Source organism: Rhinolophus ferrumequinum, chromosome 27, assembly GCF_004115265.2.
Source record: "Rhinolophus ferrumequinum isolate MPI-CBG mRhiFer1 chromosome 27, mRhiFer1_v1.p, whole genome shotgun sequence".
In the NCBI taxonomy this organism is placed as follows: domain Eukaryota; kingdom Metazoa; phylum Chordata; class Mammalia; order Chiroptera; family Rhinolophidae; genus Rhinolophus; species Rhinolophus ferrumequinum.
In genome coordinates, this window is record NC_046310.1 from 13799948 (window position 1) to 13822759 (window position 22812).

Consider the following 22812-nt stretch of genomic DNA (forward strand, 5'->3'; position numbering starts at 1 on the left):
TTTATTCCAAAGCACAAACCTGATTACATCAAACATTTCCTTAGCACCCTGCACTGACTCTGTACCAGGCGTCATAACAAGCGTACTCCTCAGGAAGGATGCACGGCCCTTCCCAACCTTTCCAGTCTTATGTCAGGATTTTCTTCCCCCCACCCCGCCCCCATATATATTCTCATGTCCAAGCCACTACATAGCCTATCCATTGTTTCCTAATTGCTCCATGCTCTCATGCCTCCAAGCCTTTCCAGAATGTTCTCTCACTCATGATGCCGACTCATTCTTCAAAATAGAGCTCAGGCATCATCTTCTCTTCAGAAATGTCCTTGAGCCTGGAAGTTTCTTTGGTATTCCAAAGGCCTCTCTGCACACTTCACTCACGAAAGTTCGCAAACTGTGTTCTAATTTTGCCAACCTTGCAGCTCCGGCCCACCTGTGAACTCCCAGAAGGCAAGGAACAGACCTTATCATGTTAATATTATTCCCAGCGCCTGGCATCATACCTATGCTCAAAACATGTGTGATGTTTTTTTTGCTATAACCTTAATATTGCACTCATGAAAACTGGCAGTCTAGAAAATAAAAGTGTCACTACAAACATAAAAGAATTTCTAGAAACTTTTTGAGATTTCTTTAAATCCAATTAATTTCAAAGCATCTCAAAAAGATGAAAAAATGCTGAGATAAAATTCATACAAATGCTCATAGTAGATGGTGTATCAGGCCAAATTATCAGTAAGAAAAAAATGAATGGAATGTCAATATTTATCTTTATGTGTAAAATCTAAAGAAAATTTCAAACCTGAGGATGTCTTTGACTATGTTCCCATTTTCAATAGATATTAAAAAAAAAAAAAATCTAGCAAAAGCAGTCTTAGTTATTTAATAGCAAAGTATTTTAAGGTTTTCCTCTTACAAAGGCATATTTAATATTGGTTGAGTAGAACGAAAAACAGTAGAATAATCTTACTGGCTATGGATATGATTTTTCTTTTAAAAAATGAATTTAAAAAGTTATTTCCTATTTTCAAATGACTTAAACCTTTTTCAAAATGAAAGAGATTGTGCAAATTTACCTCCACCAATCATTACAACGACTGACTTTATAGTTTATATAATCCATAACTATTCTCTGCAAAACTGCTATCATGTTTCCCCAAAAATAAGACCTAGCCAGACCATCAGCTCTAATGCGTCTTCTGGAGCAAAAATTAATATAAGACCGAGTATGATATGATATGACATGACATGATATGACATGATATTATACTCGGTATAATATTATAGTAAAACAAGACCAGATATTATATTTGTATTTGTATTTGTATTGTACCCGGTATTATACTGTATTAAAGTAAGACCGGGTCTTACATTAATTTTTGCTCCAAAAGACGCATTAGAGCTGGTGGTCTGGCTAGGTCTTATTTTCGGGGAAACATGGTATAAATGTACTTGATAAGTAATACAGAATTCCAAAGTATCAGTCTGGGTAATGCATTTTGAATGTACTTGTTTAAAATTGAATCCATTTCCATTAGACAACAAAAAAAGGAAATAAACTGTAGCATTTGGTAGAAAAGAACACTATTTCAACTCTTTTTCTAAAATGTTATAACATGTGATTTGTGTTTTATCCAAATATAACTCACTGTATTTAGCACCTCCTGTACTTTCGAGTATATTAGATAATTGCACACCAAGTTAAAAACAAAATAAAGGAAAACATTTCTGCCACCCACCTTTTTTCATAAGAAATGGAAATATTAAACACATACAGAGCACTTTGTATAAAGTTCAGCATGACAAGCCCCAAAGAAAGCTTTTTTTCTTCTTAATTTAAAAAATTTGTTTGAGGATTTAAAGAACTTGAAGGGCAAGGGAGGAAGGGAGAATTGTGTAATTATTGGTTTTAGTTAGAAAAAAAAAAAAAAAGATTAGTAATTTCCAAATCCTGCTCTGGAGAAGCAGCCTCAGTGGTGATGGGCTCCCCCCTTCACCCTCCTACTCGACTAAATAGGAAAGTTCCTTTTTTTTTTTGCCTGTTTGTGCACTGAATTTCTGAAAAAGATTTTGTTTGAACAAAGGTGTCCATGACTTTAAAAAGTCTGAAAATCACTAAGAAGGATTAACCAATATCCAGTGGATAATATTGACATTAACACCTAATAAAACAATAAACTGAAGTAGTCAATATGGAATAACGGTTTTAAGAAGTGGTAAAATGTTAAGTAGTGGGAAAGCCTAGTTATCTGTGCTTGCTTTACCTTTATGAATAAAGGTTGCTTCACCTTTCTTTTGCTTCTGATCAAAGATTTATTGGGTATGTTTTTATTTAGGGAGGAGACACGTAGGTTAAGTTTTTACAACTTGGTTTTGGCAGAAGGACAATGGATGGTTTTAGCAAGGACCTGGCTGTGAACCCAAAGCAAACAGCTGTGGAAGGGGGCGACATGTCAAGATGAGAGCAGATATTATTGGGCATGTTTGTTTAGGTAGCTGGGAGGAGGCCCACAAACTAATCCTGGGGTGGGGTACCTAGCCCCCTTTGGTGGAGACTGACTGAAAAAATTACATCCTTTCCCAAAAACACTTTTGATTCTTAGCATCTACTTCCTCCTGTGTCTCCACTTCCAAGCCAGTTAATGCCATCAAAAATCAGAAATTCACATTTGCAGTAATTTATGAAAATAGTCATTTTCTATATAAGTCAGACTATTAGAAAATGTCAACCTTTTTATATACTTTGTGTTTTCTGATGAAAAAGCTACAGAACCAAAAGCCTTTTTGCCAATGACTTTGGGCCATGACGCAAGAAGATGGAAGGCTAGGATGAATCTTCTTCCACCTTCCTCTCTTCCATCAGCCATGGTATTAGGAGATTGTGACAGAGAAGAGAATAAAGTTTCAAAATCATGTAGGAACAATCTATTACATTTTTTTGCCTTTCCAAAATGCTTGTGTAGCTAGTGAGATGACAGGTGCTTTTTGCCATTTGCCAGACTTTCTATAATGAGGAAATTACTTTACAACAGAGAATATAATTGAGTCTCTCCAAATTAAGACTCATTAATTTCAAAAGATCAAGATCAGGAGAAAAAAATTAGCATCGGCGTTTTGAAAGCCAACTGTATGACTACACAGTGATAAAAATAATCCTTACCACTGGTTAAAAAAAAAAATGACGACAAGATGAACAACAATAATTTTAACTACTTTAAATTAGTAACATTTAGTTCCTAACATCTTTTAGTCATTCTTTTGAAGGTTTAGAAATTAAAATGCTAGTTTGTTCCAAACATGGGGAAGCCAAATATTGTCATACATATACCGTCTAAACTTTTGTCCTTTAATTATTTTATTATGTAGTCAACCTATTTAATAAGATATTAAGAACCATAATTCTAGTTTCTTTCCTATGGTAAAACTATGGTAACAGAAAAGCAATTCTATACCTACAACAGAAGGCCAATAAAATACTGGTGCCTAACAGACAAGTACACTCAGACAATCTACATCCAAGACTACATATAATATATACATACAGACTTTCCTTGGCTCCTTTCTGGACATACTGACAAACCAGGAGATGTTCCAGTGGTTTATTTTCTCAAAATAGGTAAGCTATGAGAGCTATGTACAAACTCTTTATAGAGATACTAACTTCCTCAAAGGAGATCTAATATAAACCATCTAGAAGCATAATACCATGGTTTCCAGCAAGATTACAAAACGACTTCTTGCTCTGAAATTTGTATTTGAAAAAGACTAACACAGGGGCTAGATGTTTCAATCCCTTTTAGAATAAGGCAAGAAATACATGAAATTTATTGTATCTACAACAAGTTTTGAAATTCTACATCTTCAACAAAATATCAAATTTTAATTTGACTATATGTTCTTCCTCTTAAAATATATAAATTGTTTATAGCCCATTTATGTCATTCTGATCACTACTAAATATACAACAAAGGCAAGCATAATCACATTTGTATTGTTTTATACATGACATTTCTTTTCTGACTAAAATCTATCTCCCCAAAAAGAGAGCAATACATTGGTATATTTCTTTTCTATTTTTTAAACAAACACAAAAACAGAACTCATCTCTGACACATATACAGACTTAAATCCTAGGTTTTTTTAAAGTGAACTATTTCTACATGCAGTGTCAAACCACCATGCAGTGTCGGGGAGATGCAATTCCTAGCTTACACCACCTGAGGGCACTCCTAAAATCCTGAAACAACTTGGAATCCAACTTTTGTATTTACTAGGACGAAGGACACCTAGTCCTACTTGAAATTCAAGGGCTCAGTAGTGGCTTTAAAAACATATTCTAGAAAACATGTGTTTCTTCCTTAAAACTGAAATCATGATAAAGGTGCATACTTTCTATCCATTGCATATTCTCTGGGCCTGTATCCTTGTTGAGGTTCTAACGCAGGATGAACGTAACTAAGTAACTTCAAATGAGAGCATTCAAAAATTACTAACTAACCAATCTCATGTGATTATCCTTCTAGACTACAGGTTTATCATCAACAAAAAAAAGTTCATGTTTCTGTAGAGAACAGAAATTCAAGAATGACTTCAAATACATACACGATTTAAAAGTGGGTCAGAAAAGGTTTGTTGTAGCTGTATATATGGCACTTCAGTTCAAGGAAACACGTCAACCGTGGGCACCTTACCTGTCTCCTGGGAATTCAACACTTCCAAGGCATGCATCATGGCACTTGCAAAGACATTGGCATCCTCTTTGCTGCCAAAGTTGAGACCATACACCTGTCTAGCATCCCGCCATTGGTGGAAGGTCTGTGTAGCTTGATTGTACTTCAACCCTTTAGGAATGGCACAATTTATCACGACCTAAAAGACAGTAATTCTTTATAAAATGGAGGTACTAACTGGCAAAATCAACAAAGTCAACAAACCCTGACTGGACAGATATTCACTCATTCTCACCTGCTCCGGACATTGTTGGCAAAAAAATGGTTAAAACCAATTATCTAGGGTACAGTCTGCAGAAATAATAAGTCTGATGGAAGTTAAGCTGTCTGATGGGTACAAAGGTCTGGCCTTAAAACACTAAATCAGCTAAACAAAAGAAAATCTATATCCCTCATTAAATATATTTTGCCATGTTTACTGAAGTATTATAAAGTCACCAAGTATATAATATATATGCATGTATCTCGGTGAACATTCCCATGTAGCCAAAACCCTGATCAAGAAATACGATGCTTGCTTCTTAACCTCTCCTAGCTCCCAAAAGGTACTAGCCAGACTTCTAACATCATAGATCAATTTTGTAGGTTTGGAGATTTTAGGTACATGGAGTTCCATAATAAGTACACATCATTATGTATCTGCCTTTTCCCGTCCAAAGTGGTTATTCCATGCAGGTGTGGTTTCTTCTTTGTCGTTGCTCTATGGTATTCCATTTTATAAACCGTTTATTTATCCATTCTCCCATTAATGGACATTTGAATTATTTGCAGTTGGAGGATATTAAAAATTGCCAGGTTGTGAACATCCTACCGAATGTCTTTTTTTGGACACATGCGCACACATTTCTGTTGGGTGTATATCCAGGAGTGCAACTGTCACGGGCCATACATAGAGAGTTTTCAACTTTAGTAGAAAACTCCAAGCAGCTTTCCAAATTAGTTCTATCAATTTTCACTTCCACAGCAGAATATAAACAGGCTGCGTGCACAACTACACGTTCAATCCAACATTACAGTCTGTATTGTTGGTCTTTAACAATTCTGATGGGTATGAATACTATATCAGTCTTGTTCTAGTTTGCATTTTCCTGATTACTAAGAAGATTCAGTACTTTTTCAAGTTTTAATGGCTATGTAGATATCTTCTTTTACGAATAACTGCTCAAATTAAATCTCTTGCCCATTTTTCTACCAAGTCGTCATCTTTTTTTTATTTATTATTATTGCATGGTAATTGTCTTTTATATATTCTGGATATAATCCTATTGTTGGTTATCTGTGTTGTAAATATCGTCTCCGTCTTTGTGGCTTGTCTTTTCACTCTTAATGGTTGGTGTCTTTCGATGAACAGAGTTCTTAACTTTTATTCATTCCAAATTCAATAAAAATTAGCAATCTTTGCCTTCACAGTTAATGTTTTTGTAACCTGTTTAAGAAATGTTTCTCAATCCCAAGGTCATGAAAATATTATCCCAGATTATTTTAGAAAAGCTTTATTGTCATAACTTTCGTATTCACATCTCCAATCCAACTGGAATTGATTTATGCCTGTGGTGTGAAATAAGCTTCAAGTTTCCTCTTTGCTCCAATATAGCTGTCCAATTGATCCAGTCCTATTAACTGTGCTGCAGGGTTACCTTTTCCATAACTCAAGTGTCTGAATGGCTCTATTCTACTTGTCAATATGCCTGTCTCTGAGCCAGTGCTACAGTGTCTTTATTATTGTGGCTTTACATTAAGTCTTTATAGCCACCAGAGTATGTCCACCTACTTTGTTCTTCAGTAATGCTTTGATTATTCTCAGTCCTTCATGTGTGGCGACAATTTTATACTCAGATTATCAATTTTGTGTTATTGATCCAACCTTCCAGTCTCTGCTTTTAACTGGAGTGTTCATTTACATTTAATGTAAATTATATATAAATGTGGGTCTAAATCTACCTTCTTTATTATTATCCCCTCTATTAGCTTACTCGTTAAACTTTTTCAATTTTAGTGGTTGCCCCAGAGATGACATCAGGCATCTCAAGTTTATCAAAGACAAATAAAAACTATTATTTTTAACTGGAGTGTTCATTTACATTTAATGTAAATTATATATAAATGTGGGTCTAAATAATACCTTCTTTATTATTATCCCCTCTATTAGCTTACTCGTTAAACTTTTTCAGTTTTAGTGGTTGCCCCAGAGATGACATCAGGCATCTCAAGTTTATCAAAGACAAATAAAAACTATTATTTTTACCTTTTCCTCAACAATACAAGGACTTTACAAATACTTTATCTCCAATAGCACCCCCCATTTCCCATGCCCATCTCAGGACTCCTTTGCTATTTTTATTGGTTATTTTAATTCTATGTATATTTTAAACCCCATAAAACACTATCACTATACACAGTCGACGGCCTTCTAAGATCAGTGTTTATGCTCTTTTGCTTTTTATTCTTCTGTCTCTTCAAGCTTCTGCTGAGACCATTTTTGATCTTGAAATTTTTCTCTCAATGCAGATCTCTCGGTGATGAATTCTCTCCATTTTTTTCTTAGTCTGAAAACAACTTTACTTCTTCATTTTTGAAGGATATTTTTATTAGGTGTGAAATTTTAAGGAGTCATTTATTTTCTTACAGTACTTTGAAGTCCACTGCCTTCTAGCTCTTGTTATTTCTATTGAAAAGTCATCTGACAAACTGTTGTTGCTTCTTTAAAATCATCTTGTTTTCACTGACTGCTCTCAAGAGTGTCACCTGTATTTTGTTTACAGTGATTTTTTTATTATGATGGGTTTATATATGGCTTTCTTGGTATTTACCCCACTTAAAGTTTACAGCATTTCTAACTTGATGTTTTTGTCATCACTTTTGAAAATTCTTGTTCATTATCTCTTTGATTATTTTTCTGCCCCATTCTCTCCTCTCCTCTGGGACTGATTAAACATACGTTACACACTATTTTACTGTATTGTCCATGTCTTTAAGCTTTTTATATACCTACATTTTTCTCTCTCAGAATATCTTAGCTTCAGTCTGAATACTCTTTTCTGACCTATATTCCAGTTTACTCACCCTTTTTAGCTGTTTCTAGTTTGTAAAACCCATCACTGAGTTAACAGCAGTTATTCTATTTTTTAATTCTAAAATTTCCATTTAGTTCTTTTTTCAAGAATCTAATCCTCTGCTGAAATTCTCAATTTTTTATTTCCTTGAATATACTGAGCATGGCTATTTTAAAGTCAATTTCCGATAGCTCTATTAACTGGATTCCCAGTCGATCTGTTCTAATACTATTCCTGTTGTCTCCCTGTATGCCTGGGTATATTGATTGAGTGCCAGACATTGTGTATGGACCATTATATGGAAATTTTGAGGCCTACAATGATGTTATATTTTTCCAGGGAAAATTTACATTTGCTTCTGGCAAACAGCTAAGAAAACTAACAATCTCGAATCACTTTAATACAAAAGTGACCAAAATTAGAGGCTGGGTTTCAGTTCCTATAAAGGCCAGACTAATTCTGAGTCAAACTACTTCCAGGGAATTGGGGCTTGTGGGTCCCAAGTCATGCCCTGGGGGAATACCAAGACAACACTCCTTCACTGGCAGGCTCTCACTTCCCATTTTTGTCCTACTTGTCCCATGAGTCTCCCCAAAATCTGCTCAGCTTCTCAGTCTCCTCTTTCAAAACTGACACACGCCTCCAGTAAAGAGAGGTCCCAAAGCTGGGTTTACTTCTCTAGTTCTTTCTTCTTTCAGATCGTAACTGAAAAAACTCACTGTCCTTCTTCACTCACATGCTTAACAAACATTCAAATAAATGGTGGGTGATTTTTTTAATGGCTCTTTACTACAAAAAGATTAAATGTTATTTAATAAATTATAATAACATGTTTCCATTTAGAAAAGACTTAAAATCATTAAGAAATGTAGCAAGGTACTCTGGAACAAGAGGAAACCAATTTTTTTATTAGATATATCTGTAGGTACATTATCGTTTTTGTTAAAGTGGTATCTTTATAAAATTATATTTTCTAATTGTTTATTGCTAGTTATACAAAAATGCCACTGGCTTTTATGTACTGATCTTGTATCCAGCAACCTTGCTGAACAATCTTATTAGTTCTATTATTTTATCTGCAGATATTTTTGGGATTTTTATGTAGACAACTACATCATGAGTGAATAAAATCAGGTATATTTCTTTCTTTTCAATCCTTATAGTTTCTTTGTCTTCATATCACTAGGTCACCTCCTCTACAATGCTAAATGAAAGTGGTTAAAGCTGAAATCCTCCACTTATTCCTGAGTTTGATGGATATCCTCCCAACATCATACTGTCCTGTAAGATGTCCGCTGTACGTTTATATTACTCATCCTTATCAACTTCAGAAAAATTTTATGCCAAACATGCTGAAAATTTTATGTACAGATTTTACTTTGATCAAATGCTTTTCCTGAATTTCTTGTTTCTTGTAGTTTTCTCCTGATAAACTACATTACTAGGTTATCTAATGTTAGACTATCCTTACATTACTGAGATAAAAAGAGATAAACCCCATTTGGTCAGAGGTGATCTTTTTTTTTCATGTACTCTGCTGCATTTGGCCTGCTAATATCTTATTGAACATCTATATCTCTGTCAATGTCCACAACTGAGAGTGGCTTATAATTTTCCTCTCTCGAACTGTTCTGTTTTTCGGTATCAAAATTATACTAGCCTCATAAAGTACTATTCTTTAAAACAGTTTGCATAAAAAAGGTAGCATTTTGAAGATTTTTAGATTTTGTTTATAGATGCTCTGAACTCCCCTCCATTTTTTAAAATTTGGTGATAGATTATTAACTATTGATATATTTTATGTCTACTATGTTTTTCTACTTTCTACCAGCTAGGGTAAATTATATTTGTCTACAAAATGGCTTATTTATCGGCATAAAGCTGTTCATGTTACCTTATAGTAATTTATTGCCTTACTATAACTAATAGCAATACTCTTCCAATGCTAATACTGTTTATTTGCAACTTTTTTCTTTGATTCTGCCGATTTTTCTATTCAGCAGGGCAAGCTTTTGTGTTAATAATTTCTACTTATTTTTATTTAAGTTCTTCTTTTATTTTTAGTATTTCCTTCTGCTCTCTTTGGGTTAAGTTCATTATATGCCCTTTAGATGTGTCCATCTAAGGACAGCTTAGATGTCCCACAGATTTCTATAAGTAATACCTTGTCACTCAGGTCTAAGTACTTTCTTATTTTCTAATCTTCATAATGAGTTCCAACTTACTGTCATGAATTATTTAGAAGTGTTCTCAAATATTTTAAGAACACTCCATCTGTCTGTCAAAAGCTAAAAGCCATACATAGGATAGTTTACTTCTCTCTCTCTCTCTTTTTTTTTAATTAAAGTTTATTGGGGTGTTTACTTCTCTTAATAAAAATTTCAGTGTTTCATATGGAAATTCCCAGACTTGTACAGGATTCTGGCTACTTATTTTTAAATATTCATTTTCTTTTTTGCCACCATTGAGCTACTTTTAGGACTGTTTGTTAGTACTACCAATGTTTTCCCCAGAGAGACCATTTCAACTATAGTTTAAAAGCACTCCTTTATTTTACTGAATGTACCAAGTCTTTTTGTAACACAAGATGACTTTAAGAATTTCACCGGGGGTGGCCAGTTAGCTCAGTTGGTTAGAGTATGGTGTTAGTAATAACACCAATAACACCAGGCTGCCGGTTTGATCCCCGTATGGGCCACTGTGAGCTGCGTCCTCCTTAAAAAAAAAAAAAAAAAAAAAAAAAAATCACAGACCCTTACCTGATGGTCTTGAATTTTCCTGCCCACCACTCTGAATGTGTTGTTGCCTGTGTGGTGATATATATGAACTCTGCTGAACCCAGTTGAGCCACCAGCTGGCACCCACTTTTTATTGGCATCATCATAAACCATCACAGCAGCTCTTGCCTGGCAGATACTCTGTTCACTGTTTAAAAAAAAAAAAAAAGCAAACTTAAGATATTTAAAATATGCTAAGTTTCCCACATAGCCACATAAATCAGAGTTAGCTAACCTCGCAGTCAGTCAACAATTAGTGCTTTACTGGGTGCTAGAAACAACACCAAACAAAACACAGGCTTCCTGCCCTTACGGGTGGATACAAATGGGGAAGGTGCACTAAAAACAAACTAACACGACTACAAGTAGAAATTAACCGTCATCTGTGTAATCATGTACATACGTTTATAAAATCGAGGAGCAGTTTCTGATTCCCCTCTTTACTGATATTTTTACCATCAGACTTGCTTCAAGATCTGTAAGCAATTCTGAGTAGGTCTATCTGCCCCTTGAGATACGGAGTTGTCACCAACCATCAATGAACGGCTATGTGACTAAGTCTTTGATTCCACTTGGGCAAGATAACACCCTATGTTTCAAATTTCTTCATTTAAAAATGGAAAAGTAAAATGAGATGTTTTCGAAAGGTCATTCTAGATTTTAATGCTAACCTTCACAGATAAATATTAAAGCAAAGAGCAATTCCATGATAATATCTTTAAATCTTAGCTTCACCTCAATTATTTGTTACCAAGTGAGACTGAGATACATGAATAAATAAAATGAGGGGAAGTTATTTCATATGAACACTAGTTTCATCTTCCAAAAATCCTATATTCCTACTAGGGGGAAAAAGGCTGATTTGAATTTTACTTTATTTCATACCACATTTTTTTTTTTAATCAAATACCAAAAATGAGCAACAGAAGGACACAGGTACATTAACTCTATGCTGACTATTGACCCAACTAAAATAACTCAATCTCTACACAGAAGACTTCCCTGACATTTAAGCCACAGTTACAGAGACTCTGCTCAATAGCTCACCCAACCCCACCTTTAATGAAAGCATTGCTCATCCCACCCCTTTTCGCCTCAAAGATTTTAAACAGTGAATCATGTGGGTTTTTTCCCAATACCCTCAGAAACCAAAAGTGATTTCAAGCCCTTCCCTCTTACCCACACTTCTGTCCCATCCCTCAACAGTGTATGTTTATATGTATTTTACTCAACTTGTCACATGACTTGATGATAGCTGACTCATGGGGACCTAAAGAGGTCCCGGGACTGAGCAATGATGTTGCTTCAGAACAGTGGGGTGAGAATTGTTTATAATTTTCCATTAGAGAAATTTTACAAAAACTAACTTGAAACCATATTTGAGCACCACAAACACTGAAATAAAACAAGTGGTAGTCTAAGTTTTCATGCTCCACTGAAATTTTTTTAGTAAAATAGTCCTGGAAATAAAAACAAGCCAATGACTAAAGCTTGAATTCTTTTTAAAAGCTTGATTAAAGAGCATCTGTCAGCACGGCAGTTGAACAGAAACACCTAAGTGACAACATTTCCATAACTCTATAGAAAGATTACATGAAACAACCTAAAGCAAACTGCCTCTTACAGCACACAATCCAAGATACAAATTTACTACTAACTGTAAATAACTCAATAAACAAATCTGTAAATTAATAAAGAACAGTATTTTCCAGTTTTCAAAAGTTAGTATTTTTGGACATACACTATGATTCTCATGGTTCAAGAAATAATGTCTCTTCAATAAAGTCCCAGTGGGATCACATAAGCTAAAACAATAGTTAAACCCCTATTTTGTACATTTGGTAATTCCATGCCTCAAAAAGAAAAGTTTTCAATAAAAACATACAGGAAATCTAAAACCAGGAAAGTTAGATTGAATATCCCAACTTCTCCCTCTACCTTTTACTTCCCGGTTGCTAGAAGAGTGGGTTGTTGCTGGAAACGTTCCAAATTGAAGCACATAGTTAACTGAATATCTTTGACTAGTGCTTAATTTACAACCACTTAGTCAACAATCAAATAAATGTCTGGTCACTTGAGTTTCCCTGGGAAAGCTGTAACCATAGAAACAAAGGCATCTCCAAATGAACATAAAGTAGCCAAGAAAGACCCAAACTGCAAAAATTAGATGATTCGTTTTCTAAAGAAGATGAAAAGAAATCTTCAAGATGAGATGTTAAGGCTACAAATCCAACTCTAAACAAAGCCAAGCAGCAGCAGGAGGAGCCCAGGTTAAAGGGAAGAAAAACTAAGGTATGGGTAAGAGCTGAGGTGCTGTTGGAGAAGTCTCAATAGCCACGTGAGGACATGGCAAGCTGCGAAGGTGCAGACAGGGAAAACCCAAAAAGTCTGTGGTCCTAGAAGACATCAGGTACTCAGAGAAGCCACATCAGGGCCCGGCCAGGAAGAGATGGCACTGTTTGCTGGGGATCTTAGTGACAAATTCAAGTCAAGTCTTTCCATTCCTTTCCATAACACGTGAGGACCTTTCCTTACTAGACACAGACATCCTGTGGTATAATACGAAACACCTGGTCATTGTCACAGTTCTGACCCAGAGCTCCTAAACAAACCGTTTGGCATTTCGTAAGCTGTAAGAGCGTCTATGGTATGCTAATGAGATGACTCTAGGCTTTGGGACGGGGCTGGGTGCCAGAAACACCAAGCCATGATTAGAAGGTTGAAATTTTCAGTTCTACCCTACCCCCACCTCCTGGGAGGGAAGAAGGGCCAGACATTGGGTTCACTCACCAAGGGCCAATGAGTTCATCAAACATGTCTATGTAATGAAACCTCCATAAAACACCCAAACAAGCTCACATGGAAATGCTGGCTGGGTGGCAACGCCCAGAGAGGGCATGGAAGCTCTGTGTCTGCCCCATACCTTGCCCTATGCTCTGCCATCTGGCTATGCCCAAGTTGTATCCTTTAAAATAAACCAGTAATAGTAAGTAAAGTACTTTCCTAAGTTCTGGGAGTCGTTCAGCAAATTATCAAAAGGGGGTCATGGGAACCCCTGAATTTGTAGTCAGCTAGGCATAAATTTGCAGTCAGCCAGGCATAAGTATGGGAAGCCTAAGTACCCCACTGAGAGCTGGCATCTGAAGTGGGGGCGGTCTTGTGGGATTGAGTCCTCTTAACCTGTGAGGTCGGTGCTCACTCCAGATAGCTTTCAGAATTTAATTGAACTGTTGGACACCCATTTGGTGTGGAAAAAGTAGGAGAACTGGTTGTTGATGAGAAGAAAATCACTCAATATACCAACTCCAATTACAGGTGTGCACAGAATAAACCAGTAGTACCCAGTTTGGGATTTCATGGACCTATAAACTTCAAACATAGACCGGATGAATCAATATAGAATTGGTTGACAATATTTTGGCCGACTTGCCAGGTAGGATATTGGGGGTAAGGGAGGGATCACCATAACTTATTAAAATAAGGATATTTTGGAACTTCAAAATCTCAAAAGAAAGAACATAACGTAATATACTGTAAATGTAATAACTAGCTCTCTATACAATTCCCTACATTGTCCCTATGATTTTTTTTCATTTCTCCCTGGTCCAGTGAAAAACTGATAAGCGTCTGCTTTACGGTATACTGGCCTTAATCACAACAGAACTACCTATATGTTGTGTGTACACAAGATGGGAACAGTTCAGAGGCTCTTCTGATAGGAATTTCCTGCTTCCTCTAGGAGGATTTTCCGCTGAGAAAGTCAATGAGTGAATTTCTGAAACGCTACTTATTATTTTTGACATTGTACACATATGTGCAGTTTTTCAGGGGAAAGTAACAAGGAAGGAAGGCAAGATTTAAGAGCCACAGCTACTGAAAAGTCAAAAAGGAAAAAGATAAAAGAAAATTATCTAAACAAGCACAGGAAGAAAACCAAAACATTGTAAATCTTTATACTATCATTCTATCTGCATTATAACAAGACTCCAAATGAACACCTAATCAAAGCCTTCAACATTCTAAAGGAACTACACAAAAGATTAAATTAGTAAATTACTAAATTATAGTTTTGTGAAGATCAGTCACTAAACTAGTTATAAACAAAAGTTTCATTTCATGACCAAATGCAGTTGGCATATATAGACAATATATCTATATATATCTTCCTGGTTTTAACTTTGGTGTTTTAAATAAAATATGCTGATAGAAGGCTAGAGAGAGACAGCTGATTTTTTTTTAAAAAGTGTAAAAAACCACGATACGATGTTACAATTTTGTGACTTTGTCAAGTAATTCATTTCTGAATACAGTCAAATTTCTTGAGCAGGGGTATATAATGGTAGAGAATTGTTGCCAAATTCTATTCTCAAATATACCAGTGAATGAAATGCTTCCTGGTATTTAAGCAGACTAAGAACTGTTTGGCTATTCTGCTATTTGCTATTTATTGAGTTGCCTTTCAAAGACACCACTCATTCATCATTACTTGACAAAGGAAGCGTGAATTTAACAGTGCCTAGCACATAGTAGGCATTCTTTAAATGCTTGTTCAGTACATAATTTCATCTAACGAAATCCTACTTATCAAGAACTGGATCAAATACTACTTCTCTATGAAGTCTTTCTGGGGTCCCCAAAGCCAGAATTAATTGCTCGCTCCTGCGTTCCCATTGTATTCATTCATCTTCAACAAGGATATCTCTCTGGGGAGGTAATATTCGAGCCACAGGAAAGAGCTGAGATTTCAAGCGCCCTGGGAAGCCACTAGAGGGCTTTAAGAGAAACATGACTTCCATTTATAAAAGGTGACTCTAGCTACCACGTAGAGAAGGGATTCAGGAAAGTGGCACGGAAATCAAGAACAGAAGCATGAAGACCAGTGCAAGATGTACAAATGGTGAAACTTCAACCTGACTAGAAACATAGCAGCATATGAGAATATATGCTGGAAGTATAGCAGACAGGACTGGCTAGTACATACGTGAAAGGAAAAGGGAAAGAAGGGTCAACCAAAGACAGGAGAAAAATGATGGCTGTCACCTAGCATTTTACTGATACTCCTAAAGTAGTAGGTGACATGCCGTCAAGTAATATCATTGTTGGAAGACATGGTCCCAATTAATTTATTTTTACACACATATAAACACGGCTTCACCATCTTTGAAAAAGGCCTGTCATTCATCTTTGAATCCTCAGTACGCAACATGGAGCCTTGTCTGTAGTAAGTTATCGAGGTCTGTACATACATAACCTCTATTTTATCCTACCAACACTCAGAGAGTTTATCCTAAGAAAGAGATTTAGCATCTTGTCTGTTAGGATACTGAGTCATTCTATGAACTAAGATGTCAGTTATTCAGAAGACAGAATATTAAGGAAGAAATTACACAAAAAAGTTCAAAATTTTAAAGAGAGATTTCCATCTTATTATTCTCTGACGTCAAATTTTTTTTTTGTTCAAGCCTGCAATTTTATCACATTTCAAGCATTAAAGAGGCTGAGAATAAACACAATGTTAGATTCCCACTCAATTCCCCAAGCACTGTTCACACCTATGTTCCACAGCTCCTACAGAAACTGAGCTAGGCCATCTCAGTTACAGAAGATTATGTACTTGACCGGGAATAATTTTCCTCAAACAGGAAAGTAAACAATAAATATCATGTCCTATATTGCACTAAGCACTAGGAAAGTCACAAACAGAGTATTTTCTCTCACGTCACCACTCTAGACTCTAGTCATCCTATAAACCTAGGGGTCACTCCAGAATCTTCCGTGCCCAGTACCCCACGAGGCATTCAGTCACCAGGACCTGTCAGTTCTACTTCCTAAAGACTTCTAATGCATTAGTTCCCTTTACTCGCAAGGCTTAAAAGCTTTCATTGGGGCCCTCCTTAGTATCTCAACTGGATTTCAATACTCTCCTAACTGGTATTTCTATGTAATCTTACTCCGCCCTCCCAATGCTTCCAAAGGGGTATCTTTCTCAATCAGATCTACTCGTGTCACTCTTCTGGGTAGTTACGATACTCCAAAGACTCATCTCCAGGCAAACTCTGGCTGCACAGCATGGCATACAAGTTCCACCACGACGTGGCTTGTCTTTGACATTCATTTCTTTCCTTCAAATACTTGGAGCAGGTAATGTGTGTCAGACACCATATTCCCCCATCCTACTACCGAGGGCTCATCCATGTTCAAAACAGTTCAAAACTCTAACACGACAGTGATGACAATTATGCCACTCTTGTCCACATGGCCACACCTTTGCACGTGACTCTCCCTTGACCTGACCTAACTGCCCATTTCCTTCCCAAATACCTTCTGCCTCATACTGACTGTCCTTCAAAATATCAAGTGTCACATCCTCTCAAAAGCTAATCCACCTCCCCACCAAAACTGGGACTCATTCTATGTTCTCACAATACACTAGCTATGCCTATCATCTCTCCACCAAGATCAGACTTAGTTAAACCCCTGAAGGACTGGCATTGTATCTTTCCGTTTCTCCGAATTAAGCGATTTGTCCCCAATAAATTAAAAAAAAAAAGTTAATTTAAAAATAACCTGAAAAAAAAGATTTGTTCGTGACTTGAAAAGCAGTGAGAGAGATTAACTGTAAAAAGTAAACATCTGTAAGCTGTGAGTAACAGCCCCAATACATGCCAGTGAAAGCTCCCTTTTCTGACTTTCAATGCCCAAATGGACGGTGGATCAAATCCTCTCCTCCCTGTCTATAAAACATACCATCAGCACTGAAAACGCTCACAGCTAGTAAGCTTCTATAATCATCCTCCACTCTTCTGCTCCCAGCAGTTAAGCTGTGTACTTATCAAGTGTCAGCTGGGTTTGTGACCAAATGTACTCATTTCAACTGTACTTGTATTGTAATTATGCAACTCGAATACTACATAAACTAATATGATGTGAGTATACAGAAATTCTGTGAAATTTAGTTGAATGTTTTGGAAAGTTTCTATCAAGGTGACTCATTAAAAAATTGAGAGACACATATAAAGATGAGGGAGGCACACAAGCCTAACAGAATGCTATATTCAGATGCTTTGCGTATGTCTAAGTTCTCTCTCCACTTTGATGTTCTTATAGAAACTCCGGAGATAAAAGATGGGCACGCTTTAGGGAAGAAAAATAATGTAGAATTCTCACCACCAGACTAACACTAAAAACTTGACAGAAAAAGGCTACAGGATTAACACACGTTATAAAGTAGACTAAAATATTTAAAGGTGTATGTCACTTTTAAGGACACCAAACTAACTAGTTCAATTAACTAACCATTATCACCAGTACAGATCACATTAGATGCCGGGGGTTTTCCTATAGGGCACACTTATGAAATACTAAATGGCTTTTCTCCTTTCATGTTCCATAAAAAAAAAAAAAAAGAAAAAAACTTGCTAAGAATTGGGGGGGAAGGGGGAAGTAGCTTTCAAAAATAACAATTAAGTGCTGTCATGGCTCACTGACTGAGGGATACAGAAAAAACATTGTAAATTCCACTGACAAACAGCAGATACAAATAATGGCAGCAAACACACTTATTTCCCGCAAAGCAAGAAAACCATCTGGGAAGGAGCAGCTCCAAATATGCAGAAATACAAAATTTCCCCTAAAGACCACACAGCTGTTTATCACTCTTCTTTCTAAGAAATACTAAAAGGTTTAAAAAAAAAAAAAAAGATAAAAATATCAATGTCACTTTACCCCACAACATCTATATTTATGTGCGAAGTACAAATGCAATCTAGCGTAACTGATCCAGTCACCAGAGAAAATGATCAGTGTATCTAAAAAGCAAGACAGCATGTTTCAGAAACCGTTTCAGTAAATCTGTTGGGTTACCATGTAGGATGGGGAAAAAACAATCTCTTAAATCATTAGGTTAAGTCATAAGTAGAAAAAGTACCTTAAAAAGGTGCTTACTACATAGTCGTGTGTGTGTAGGAATGATAAGAGTAATCTTTTTTTAAATCTTTATGGTCCTAGTTCACTTTAATTATGAATACCTCTTAGTTGAGTAAGGAAAGAATGTGCAAATTCTATAAATGTGATGTGGCCAACAAAAAGAACCTGCCTCTGCCAACAATATACCAGGAGAGAATCATGAAAACGCACAATTTCAGTATTCTTAGAACAAGAGAGAAAACCTGGACGGAATTTATAAGAGTTTGGGGAAAGAAAAGAAACGGTGATCCTATTAGACAGGAAGTAAAAAGAGAGATGAAGAAACTAGCGCGACTGAAAAGATCTTGGCTCAGAACCTGCCTCACCTGTGCGACTCTGGCTGGGTATAAACTGGAGACCTGGCCCGCGGCAAAAGCACACAGAGAAACCCAAGCCCTCCTGCCTTTCCTGTAGTACAGGAGACTAGTTAACAAAAACAAAGCAAATGTTACGACTTCTTTAAAAAATTCAAATCAACTGTTTCAGGAGACTTCGCTCTAAAGCTATCCATAGATAAAGATCTTTGGAGCCTATATTTTCCAAGTATTGCTTACGGGCAAGCACAAAAGTCATAACAAAATCAATGAGGGAAACTGTATTAACAGATTACTACCTCTAGTATCTAGTACAGACTGACACATCCCCAGTTATATTATAGTTACAAAGAATCAAAATCTCTTTACATTATGAAAGACTAAAACCCATAGACAAAGTGACATAGGTAATTAACTACTGAGCCAGTGCTGAGACGGTAACAATATTAATAAAAACAAATACTAATATGACTATAATACCAAGTGCCATACACAATTCTATGTGCTTTGACTTTATTAATTCATTTATTTATTCAACGATTTTATTTGGTAGATACTTGTTATAATAATATCCCCATTTTACAGATAAGAAACTGAGGCACAGAAAAGTGAATTCATTTGACCAAGGACATCCTGTAGAAAGTGGCAGAAATGGGATTCAAAGGAGCCAGTCTGCTTTAGAGTCTAGACTCGTGACCAGTCTACTTGAATAAGATAGTTAGATTCTGCCTAACAATTTTATTAGTTCCACCAAATTACCTCCTCATAAGTTTTCCATTATTTCCATATTATACTTCATGTTATATTTAATTTGAAACTAAGGGAAGGAATTGGTATATTTGCTGAAACTGATGTTTTTATAGAAATAAGCTAGGGTTCTTTTGAAGATTTCACTAGAGAAAATAATCATGTTATACTATAACAAAGCCGTATGTAGATTATCACACAGTTTTTTAAAGATAGCAGTATAAAACATGCATAAAATTAATATTTCAGAGAAAGTTTCCTTCAAATAGAATCTCAACCTTCTTCAAAGAATACATGAAGGCAAAATCTGTGGGAAGCATCTTAGGGACGCAGGTTCAATTCTGTGTAAACTGCCTGCATCTCTTGATGACCCCTGAAGTACATACAGAGGGTGCCAAAAAAAATGTATACACATTTTAAGAAAGGAAAAAAGCTGTATTAAAATTGTAATACTCAATACAGTCTGATAACAAAAGATGAATAGTCACGTGTATACATTTTTTTGGCACCCCCAGTATATGCATGTGCAGGGCACTTTCTAAGCACCCTAACTAAAAGGCTAAAAGAACGGAACTAAAATTTGACCGACTGCGCAAGAGACAGAACTTGCAGTTGATGTCCAACCATGTTATCTGCCTGTTTTTCACAAAAGTATCAACACGCTTCAGAGCGCCGTAACAGGCTCCACAATGTATCCTTGACAAGGCCCAGAATACAAATGAAAATTACTCGAAATTCTCAAGAGAAAAGACAGTTAATGGAGCCCAACCACAAGATGAAGATGATGAATGTGGGCCTTGAAAGCAGCTACTGTAACTGTGGTCAATAACATAAAGTAAAATGTGCGCATCATGGAAATAGCAGAGCAATTTTTTAAACACTAAATGAAAATCCTACTATTGACAAATACGTATTTTGCTTTATTATTAAGATTTAAAATCCTCTCCTTAGCGCTAAACCCGCAGACAACTGCCTAGCATGTATTTCTACCTAAATATCACAAACCTATCCCCCCCCTCACCGTATCTACTCCTCCCTCCCTATTTCCCATCCCAGGTAAAGGATACCAAAAACCCTAGTGTCTGGCCCCCCACTGGAAATCCGAGCGCCACTTTACGGAGTGCTTCTTGCAGATATCCCCAATCAGTCACTAAGCCCTGTCAGTCCCGCCCCCCAAGACTCTACAATCACCCCTCTATTCGGCACCCCTGCCACTGCGGTAATGCACCCTTTCCCTCCTGGATTCCTATAGGAGCCTCCACAGTAGCCTTCCCCGCTCCACTTTCATCAGCTGGAAGCCCTGGAATCAGCCCTTCCTGAACAAAGACAGCATCTTCATAATACCTAGAAAATAGAACATCCTACTATTTCTGCACAAGAGACACCAGTTAAGAATATTTTCATTGGGACCGTTTACAACACAGATGTATTTACATTTCTGCTGGCTTCCCTAACTGCATTTTCAGGTCAACTGATAAGGACCAGTTTCTTCACATTACCACATCACTTGTGTCATGAAGACCAGATGAGAATGATGGTCTTCGATTTCCTTGTAGAACTGTTGTTCTATGTATATACATCAGCAGACTCATCACTATATGGACTGTCGTTTCCGTTTTTTCCCTCACACAGCCTGTAATTCAACAGGGCTTCACATTTCTTTCCGAGAGCCAAACATCGGTACTAACTAGATTCTACAGGGCAGAAGGGGTATCTTTAGAGGCACTGGAGCCTGGGAGTTAAGAATGGAGAATCGAGAGTTAGACTTGAGTGAATTTCAACCCCAGCTCTGTCGTTTTCATGCACACATCCATGTGACCTGAAACAAGTTGTTATGTAGCCTCCTTAAGCCCTAGTTTCCTGACTTCTCAAGTGGAATAACAATAATAGCACGTACCTCATGGAACTGTTTTGAGAATAAAAGCAGGAACATAAAGCACTTTGAATATGTGGCACGCCAGGCACTCAATAATGTTAGCCATTATTAGCAACAGCCATTCAGTAAATGAAGGTCCAGAATCACGAGTGAGTGCAACACGACCAAACAACTACCGTGCATCCTTAACATCGGATGCTGACAACCAACCTAAAGGTCCCTGGCCTACCTGGAGACACCCCTTGACCACCGGAAGAATCAGAACTTCCCACTCTGCCAGCCTGCTGTGAGAATGAGCCTGACTGCCTTCCTAGCACCTGCACACCAATGGGGCTTTCTTCATTTCCACTCATCCCTGGGTACCCAATTTATCTGGTAGCTCTTATAGGCTACCGTGGTTATTTATGGACCTGGGAATTCATAATGGCCTTGAAACGTCACAAGTACCCTGCTACAAATGGTTATTGCTTAGCACGTCTCTACGGGACTGGAATACCTTTCTAACTTCTTGTTTCCATTTAACGGCCACTGCATGTAACTTAATAAGAATCATGGACTCTTAAGAGTCCTAAGGAGTTGCTTTTTGTTAATTTTTAATATTTCCATTAAAAGTCAACTTAAAGTAAGATATATATGGTGGATACTCAGTCAAACTAAATCAATTACAAACTGATACTTCTCATACTTAAAAATAACCACTTGAGGAAAGCCTGGTTTTCCTACTATCCTAAGGAAACCCTTAATTTTCCAAGAGTATTTCTTGGACATTCATGGTTCCAGACCAGATATTTATATAGTTTGGCAACTACAGTCAACGTTCACCAGCTGCCAAGTCCTGCTCAAAACTCCTTTATAAGTTGTGAAATTTTGTCCTGACAGTCTGTCCACTACAGCTGGGAAAGCATATTTCTCTCCTCTTTCTCCATATATAGTTCTTCCACACAGACCAAGAATTCAGCCCCTAAATATGACATACCAGATCCCCCTTGGCACAAATCAGCTAAATCAAATAAGGTCAGCATACTTTAGTTCTGAGGACCAGACTACGATGAGTGCTATAAAACATAAATTCCAGGAAAAGTATCTGAAGATTGCATGAGGTGGCACACGTACCCTAAAGAAGTCTAGGAGCCCGGAGGAGCCTACAGCAAACAAGCTTCTTGGAAGTTTCGTGTTTCACATTAAAATGTAATGAGTATTTTGCAATTCACTCCATGATATGGCCTGTTTTAATCTGATGTTCTCCCCAAATCTATTTCAGTAAAATTGATAATCCAGGTTAGATATGCCACTTTTGTCTTGTGGTCTACACCATATTCAGGCACACACACCACAGCACGTCTGAGGGGGATA

General features: G+C 36.8%; 1 protein-coding gene across 8 annotated transcripts in view; it reads right to left on the bottom strand.

Annotated features, from left to right (window-relative positions):
* Positions 1-22812, bottom strand: part of ENAH (ENAH actin regulator) — a 109917-nt gene that overhangs the window by 48714 nt on the left and 38391 nt on the right. For all 8 annotated transcript variants that reach the window (XM_033099492.1, XM_033099491.1, XM_033099489.1 and 5 more), the window contains exons 2-3: positions 10540-10705; positions 4689-4866 (exon numbers count right to left, since the gene is read on the bottom strand). In XM_033099492.1, coding sequence (XP_032955383.1) covers positions 4689-4866; positions 10540-10705 — 344 coding nt within the window. The remainder of the gene's footprint in view (positions 1-4688; positions 4867-10539; positions 10706-22812) is intronic.